Source organism: Mesoplodon densirostris, chromosome 14 (assembly GCF_025265405.1).
Source record: "Mesoplodon densirostris isolate mMesDen1 chromosome 14, mMesDen1 primary haplotype, whole genome shotgun sequence".
Lineage (NCBI taxonomy): Eukaryota > Metazoa > Chordata > Mammalia > Artiodactyla > Ziphiidae > Mesoplodon > Mesoplodon densirostris.
In genome coordinates this window covers 23,166,235-23,174,456 of record NC_082674.1, presented here as the reverse complement: position 1 = coordinate 23,174,456, position 8,222 = coordinate 23,166,235, and the positions used below count along the sequence as shown (strand labels likewise).

Genomic DNA, 8,222 nt, shown 5'->3' with positions numbered 1-8,222 from the left:
CTCCGCCTAGTCTATGCTCAAATCTCATCTTCTCAATAAGCCCTACTCTGATCACATATTTAATTCTGCAACTACACTCCCTAATCCCAACACCCTTACTCTTTTACCCCCGGAAGTCACCATCTTCTAACATACTATACAGAATTCATTTACTCCTTATACCTTGTACAGCTTATTGCCTACTTCTGATAGAATGTCAGCTCCTTATTAATCAGTTATTCACTGTCATTCACTGTTACTCAGTGATGTCTATGTACCAAGCAACTGACTAATCCCTGAGAGAGTAGGCAATCAATAAATGTTACATCAATGGACATTGAGAATTTACCTCCACAAAAATTTTAACAGCCTTACATATATAACATCAATGTACCCAAATTATCTCACTACCTAGATCCCTTTTTTTTCATTTCTTTTTATTATTTCTTTTTATTTATTTATTTTGGCTGCACGGGGTCTTGGTTGCAGCATGCAAGATCTTTCGTTGCGTCATGCAGGCTCTTCATTGCTGTGTGCAGGTTTTCTCTTTTCTAGTTGTGGCGCACAGGCTCCAGGGTGCGTGGGCTCTGTAGTTTGAAGCATGCAGGCTCTCTAGTTGAGGAGCACAAGCTCAGTAGTTGTGACACATTGGCTCAGTGGCCCCACAGCTTATGGGAACCTAGTTCCCGGACACGGGATCAAACTTGCGTCCTCTGCATTGGAAGGTGGATTCTTTACCACTGTACCACCAGGGAAGTCCCTAGATCCCATTTCTGACCCTCAAACCCTCTGCACTAAGGCTTCAAAAATCCCAAACCTGAAGCCTCAATATCTACTTACATCAAAACATACTAATATACTCATCTATGCCCCAAAAGAATTTACTTTTACAAATTAACCTCAAATATCGCCACCTATTTAGTATTCTTGCCAAAAACATTAAAATGAGAATCTAATCATAAGGAAGCAATCCAACAAACCTGGACTGTAGGACATTCTGTAACACAGCTTAATTTATGTTGGCTTACTTAAATATCAAAATCATGAAACACACATACAAGGGGGAATGGGGAATATTCTGGATTAACAAAGCAATGACAACCAAATATAGTATGTGATCCTTGATTTGATCATGAACAGAGGGTTAATTATTAAAAATAAAAAAACTAGGAAGAAAAATTAACCTCAAAAAAAGACAACACCACATACTCAAAACTTTGTTGTCTGGATTAGGAGTTGAATACCCTGAAACTAGAAAAGTCTTTGTAACAAGTTTGTAATTTAACTCTGGATTTGTCTAAAACAAGAAACAGTAAGCAAATACTACCGTCCTCTAGGTAGAGCCAGGTGCAGGGTAACTCTGACCCAGGCCACAGGACACGGCCTGAGCCATGGGCACGTGCACCCTTGTGACTGCCACCGCAACCTCGGGTGGTGGGAGCGCGGCCCTGGCAGGCGGGTCAAGAAACCACCACTAGCTCCTAACAAAGTTCTTGGTTCCTTCACTTTGTTACAAATGCTAGATTATCCAAAAAGCCTTGAAAACATTTACCCATTAATGCTAGTGGAGTAAGATGATTTTTTTAAAACCATCACACCACAAGCACAAACCTGTGGCTGTGTTCCCCTACATATACCACAAGACAAGCAGTGGGTAAAGATGAATATTTATTCACTTTACAAAGAGAATGGTATTAAATTGCCATAAACAGCTCCATTTATAGACAAATATAACTATACATTACACCAGTAGCTGACTCTAACTTTCCCAAGATGCTCTATATGGCTCCAGCTCTATTAGTTGAGCACAGAAATCTGTCTGCCACCGATATCATAAGTCCCTCGGAGATAATGGTTTTATGTTTTACATATTCACAGGTGGGAAAAGTAAACCCATCTCCCCAGCCCTTTCCTAGAGTTGAGCTTCCATCTGCATGTTCCCTAGAGAGCACTAAGCAAATACTGGCTCATTCTTTAAAAACAAAACAAAAAATTACTGATAATTTGAAAAGGCTTTTGTAGCACACCAAAATACTTCTTTATACATACATAAAAAATCTTGAGTCAGATTTATTTTAAGGTAAACACACCCTAACACTGCCAAGAGTGGGTAATGAAAAGGAACACATTAAATTACGGAATTATAAAAATATTTTCTTTGGAAAAAAATTCCAAGGTTATCATTAATATCTAAAACCAAAGAGGAAAAATAAACAACTGTTCTTTGATCCATTAGTAATTTAAATAAAAATGAAAACCTCTTCAAAAGCAGCTGTAACTGAATCTTTTAAAAAGTTGCAGGTAATGAGCACTTCTAAATCTATACACTGATGATTCTTTACAGGCAACTTGCAGTCAAGAAAAATCCTTAATATGGCTAATTCTTTAGTTTTTTAATTATCATAATTTTTCTGTGTTTTAAAAAAATACTTCACATGACAGCTTAAAAAATAAGTGGTTGTTTTTGGGGAAGCACTCCAAATATTCAATCTGACTCAAATCAGATTACCACAGTCAATAGAGAAGCTAGGGACACTGGTGATTTTATTTTTTTTAGTCACAATCATTTTTACTCCAGTTTTTAGTTTATCCCTTCATATTTTATGAAAATGTACCAAATTAAAATTTTTTCACTAGTGCTGCTTCATACCAGGATGTGATGAAAGATACCAACCTGAGATAAGAGCTGACTCCTTCACAAAAGTCCAGTTCTTGAACCCTTACATGGGAAATGTCTTTATCTTCACTTACATCAATACTTGGCATAATCAATCATATCGGGATATTACATTATAAAAATATACCATATATTGGACACTCATGTCAGTACACTGCAGAAAATGTATCTATTTGCTGTGTAAAGTTTATTAACATTTGAATGAAACTCTTATTTACACAGTTAAGTCTGGGGTGCTCAAGACAGCAAAGTGGCATGGGAGCCACCATTAGGAATTTGGAAATGTGCAGCGGTCCTTGGCATCTGTCACAGAGACAACCCTCCATAGGAGAACTCGGCAGCAGTGGGTAAGGTGAGCCAGTTTACATAGTTCATTTGACTTGTTCTTCTCTGTTCATTCTTCTTCACTTTCATTTTCAGGATCTAAATCAGAATCTCCATTTAATTCCTTTTCACTCGCCACATCTCTGTCCTCACCATTTTCTTCATCTTTTTCTTCAGCATCCTCTTCTTCCTCTTCATCAACATCCTCATCTTTTTCACCTCCTTTCTCTTCCTCATCTTCATCCCAATTATCCTGGTAGAAATATTAAGCAAGGAAAGCATGAATGAAGGCCTCGTTCTTACAGGGTACAAAGATATAAGGCAGATTTATGTACCAGGAAACAAATTACTCACATCAGAATCCTTCTCTGCTATTTCATCATCAGACTCCTCTTCAGAAGATTCTGTAAGGAGGGGGAAACAAGCTTTAATTCTGTGATCAAAGCAGAGGACATAGCCCAGAAAGCTAAACAGAATCAGATTCCTGAATTTATTTTTAGAAATATATTCAGCTATCATCCATCTAAGAAGGAACATTGTTTATATTCTTATCTGCATAAAAGTACATGTATTATACTTCTCCATCAAGATCTCATTGAGCAGGACAAAGTATCAAAGCCCTAACAAAATCCCATCTAAAACACTAAGTCATTGTACATTAACTATACTTCAATTAAAAAAATAATTAAAAAAAAAAAAACTAAGCCGAGGATGTGGAGAAAAGGAACCCCTGTGCACTGCTGATGGGAATGTAAACTGGTTCAGCCACCATGGAAAACAGTATGAAGACTCCCCAAGAAATTAAAAATAGAATTGCCATATGATCCACCAAGTCCACTTCTAAATATACACCAAAGGAAACGAAATCAGGATCTCAGATATAACTGCACTCCCATGTTCGCTGCAGCATTATTTACAATAGTCAGGACAGGGAAACCACCCAAATGTCCATTGATGGAAGAATGGATAAAGAAAATGTGATACACACACACACACACACACACACACAAAATGGATTATTATTCAGCCATGCAATAACAGGAACTCCTGTCCTTTGCAACAACATGGATGGACCTTGATGGCCTTGTGCTAAGTGAAATAAGTCAGATAGAAAAAGGTAAATACTGTATGACCTCACTCACATACAGAATACAGGGAACAGACTGGTGGTTGCCAGAGGTGTCAGACAGGGGTGGAGGAAATGCGTGAAGGTCAAAAGACACAAACTTCCAATTATAAGGTAAGTCAGCCCTGGGTAGATAATGCACACCATGGTGACCACAGTTACCAATACTGTAACGTTTATTTGAGAGCTGCTAAGAGAGTCAATCTTAAACGCTCTCATCACAGGAACAAAAGATTTATAACCGTGTGGTGATGGATGTTAACTAAACACTGTGATGATCATTTCACAATATATACACATAGGATCATTATGTTGTACCCCCTTAAAACGAGCACAATGTTATATGTCAATTATATCTCAATAAAACCAGGGGGAAAACAATCACAAAAAGTATAATTAATTCAGGAATGCTTTTATGTTCTTCAGTTATATTTTATAGTTTTCTCTATAAAGGTTTTGTTTCATTTTTTAGAGGTATTTCTAGGTACTTCATAGTTTTGGTTGCTGCTGAGAATGAGATCTTTTTTCCTAAGACATTTCTAACCGGGACTTTATGGACATACAATACATTATTGGGACATAATAATGCTACCGATTCCTTTTTGCTAGATCTTGGTATACAGTAAACTTGCTTATCTGAATATTTCAATGGTGTGACTAGATTATCAAATAATGAGATGTACAAAGACGGAATTTCATTGAATTATTTTTCTATATCTATTAAAATAAAAGACAGTGTTCATGATAACCTGTTAACATGGTAATAACTACATTAACAGACTTCTTGATGCTAAATCATCTTACAATCTTTAAATAAATTCTACTTGGTAATGACATATTATTTTACTTAAGCACTTCTGTAATCAATCTGCTACTTAGGATATTTGAGGATGGCCTGAGATGTTATTTTCTTGACTATACTTGTCCGGTTTTGACTCATAAAATGTCTAAATTGTATGTGACAAAAATGACTTGTTCCTTCAAGATTGATAAAAGTCACTTACAAAACCTGTGTCTGGTACCCTACGGGGAAAGGTTTAGATTAAATCAACTTAAAGCTATTAGCTTGTTCTAGGTTTCTATTTCTTTTTATTTTTAAGTCAATTTTGGTCATTAAAGTTTCCCAAGAAATTACCTACACCATCTAGGTTTTTTGTATTGGCATAGTTTGTTCATAGTGTTCTTCAAATCTCTTCCATACCTAATGCCCTTTTTTGTTTCTGTATTATATTTGTGCCTTCACTTTTTTTAATTTGATCACATTTTTGCCAGTTTTGCCACAAGCTTGCCCGTTTTATTAGGGAAGGTGTGTGTCAAAGCATGATCTTCTCACACTGACGTTTTTACAAAGTCACAGAACTGAGTCAATGTGAAAAACTAAATGTTTAGCCTATGCCCCAGGCTTTACCTTCTTCATACACCAACTTTGCCTTCTGTGCAGGACAAGTCGGTCCCTTCGTTTTTTCTGATGCTGTAACCTGAAAGATAATCAAGTGCTATTGTGAAGTAGAGTGTAAGTTTATCTCAAGTATCACAACCTTCCCCAACAGTAAACTCATCCTCAACCACTATAATGGATGACCTTAATACGATGTAGATCAAATACAGGGCAAAAGGCATATTCGTCCAATACAAGAAAGAATTACTCCGTAAAAGCTGAAAATACTTCTAAGGTAATCCAATTTCTTTCTGCGACAAAAAGCTGTAGAAATACCGTGACTCGTTCATAGCACCACAACCACTCTAACTGTATTAACACCTGAAATATGACGGTGAGAACCTCCGAGTTAAAGCTGCTACTGGCAGAACTAAGTTTACTTACTGTCAAATACATAACATTTCCTAGTCAAAGCCTAGGTCCTGATTCACCAATTTTCTGCTGAAACAGGGTGCTTTCAACATTCAGGTAAACAACCCTTATTCCTTTCTCCATTCTTATCACATTCAAAAGTTTAGCACAAAACAATCTGATTTACTCACCTGTGTGATTAGAAGGATGAGCTTTCCGTGAAGGTGGGAGAGTTTCTGAAAAGTTTTTACTCTGCTTTCCATTAACTGGTACAGTGTCCCCAGCTGGGGTACCAGGTCAGGCAACTAAGGAACAACAGCAACAAAAAAATGATACTTTGATACTATTATAATAAAACATGGATAACAAATATATAAATCATGCTCAGATATGCCTGAGTATTCAGTCCCCAGCAAATGCTTGCACTTCCAGTGGCAGTGGCTGCTTGTTACACAGCCTAGCAACATCTCAAATTTTCAGAGGCCTTTACTGTCCTAACAGCAAAAAAATAATACATTAAAAAAAAATAATCATGCAAGGTCAGAAGGAGAAACTGCAAGGAGAGACAAACTGCAGGGTGGGACTTCTTTGTGTTGATCATATTATTTCAGAGAACATCAATATAAAGGAGACACTAACTAAAGAGTAACCCCAAGCACATACCTCTGGGGGAAAAGGGGCTTCACTCTGAAACTTCCTCTCTGATGATATCACACTATCTACCTCCATTAGGTCCCAGCAGCTAGAGGAAGCTTTTCACAGCTTCCAGAGACCAGCAGGACAAAGTGACAGAATACAAAGCTGACCTTATGGTATTTCAAACATACTTCCTGTTAATTAACCCTCTGAGTTATACTTCAGAAATTAAAGCAGGAAATTATTTTCTTTGTCCCTCCAGAGCTTCAGAAAAAGGGACCCCACTCTTTGCCCTTTAGTTAGCCTTTACTTGCCCTCCTATCTCTGACACGAGAGTAAATAAGAGTGTTTCATTCAAATGTTAAACTTTAAACAGTAAAAATGAGAGTGTCTGTACATTACTAAAGCCCCCATGCCTAGCACAGTCCTTGACTTAGAGAAGGCACTTAAAGATATCTGATAAGGAAGGAAGAAATGAAGGAAAGGTGGGGGGAAAGCACTGTTTTCTGAGGAGAGAAAACTGTTTTAGGCTGGAGTCCACCCTGTACCATACTTCCATGGTCTATTTTGCCCTGACCTAGAATGTTATACGACTACTACTCCAGTAGTTATAACTTAGGGGTTGGTTCCAGAAGGGATTTCACTACAAGTCCTCCTAGGGCTCTTTTTGCTTCTAAGCAATTCACTGAGGTCACAAAATGAGCGTCGTCCTATGCTTGTGGTAATCTTTCCATGCCCATCACCACGCCACTCAGACACTGCCCCCAATCCAACTCCCAAGATTTCTGTAAGCAGGGAAACCCAATATGCATTCTTACTGTTTCCTATCTCTTCCCCGCATTTTAACATCCTGACAGAGATCTCCAGACATACAAAGAACGAACTGCCGAACTCAAAACAGGTTAACCAATAGTTTTTCCTATCTCAAACTACTAAAGGAAAAGGATCCTGAGACACAGAACAGGGACAGTGATCAGGCAAGAACTGGATGAAACTGTTAAGAAGGGAACAGCTATAGCTTAAGGAGTAATTAAAAATGTTCAACTATCCACTAAAATCTTTCAAGAAAACCTATTGTAAGGTCCTAGATAACCAAATAAAAGAACGAGTCAACTGCATAATTTTATTTCTAGCTTAAACTATAATTAAATTGATGATGTGGCAATAACCCAGCTCATATTGTGACATATAAAACTGGTTTTTTTTTTTGGTGTTGCTTTATGATTCTATGCTCCCTCCCTTCCCTCTGTATAGGTAATCAAGAGCTGACAGTAGCCCCAGCAAAACGTCAGGTATTAAGATATTCATTTCATTTTTATCACAAGGTAATATAGACATGTTAGCATAGATATAAACTTTAAAAAGCTACTAAGCTTTTAGAAGAGGATGGGAGAGATACATACAATGTAAAGGTAATTTTGCTAAACAGGTTATGTATATAGAAAAACACCTGAAGGCTAGTATGTAACTTTTCTCCTTTCTGTATTTTTCAAGCTTCTCTACAGAATATATAATTACTTTAAAAATCTGGGCCAAAAAAAGGGCCAGTTTATAAAAGGTAACAATGATGACAACATGACATTGCACCTGGGGAAAAAACAAATTCTTTAAAAGCAGCAGCTGATGGTTAAAGGGTAGATGGAGAGAAAATGGTTTTAAGCCATCAGTTGATAATCCTTACCAAAGCCAAA

At 37.2% G+C, this 8,222-nt stretch overlaps 1 protein-coding gene across 1 annotated transcript in view; it reads right to left on the bottom strand.

Moving 5' to 3' along the window:
- Positions 1 to 1,634: 1,634 nt before the first annotated feature.
- The window catches only part of WDR43 (WD repeat domain 43), a 51,086-nt gene continuing 44,498 nt past the window's right edge, over positions 1,635 to 8,222 (bottom strand). Inside the window, exons 15-18 of the mRNA XM_060117671.1 lie at positions 6,087 to 6,200; positions 5,515 to 5,584; positions 3,335 to 3,384; positions 1,635 to 3,233 (exon numbers count right to left, since the gene is read on the bottom strand). Coding sequence (XP_059973654.1) covers positions 3,051 to 3,233; positions 3,335 to 3,384; positions 5,515 to 5,584; positions 6,087 to 6,200 — 417 coding nt within the window. The 3' untranslated portion in view covers positions 1,635 to 3,050. The remainder of the gene's footprint in view (positions 3,234 to 3,334; positions 3,385 to 5,514; positions 5,585 to 6,086; positions 6,201 to 8,222) is intronic.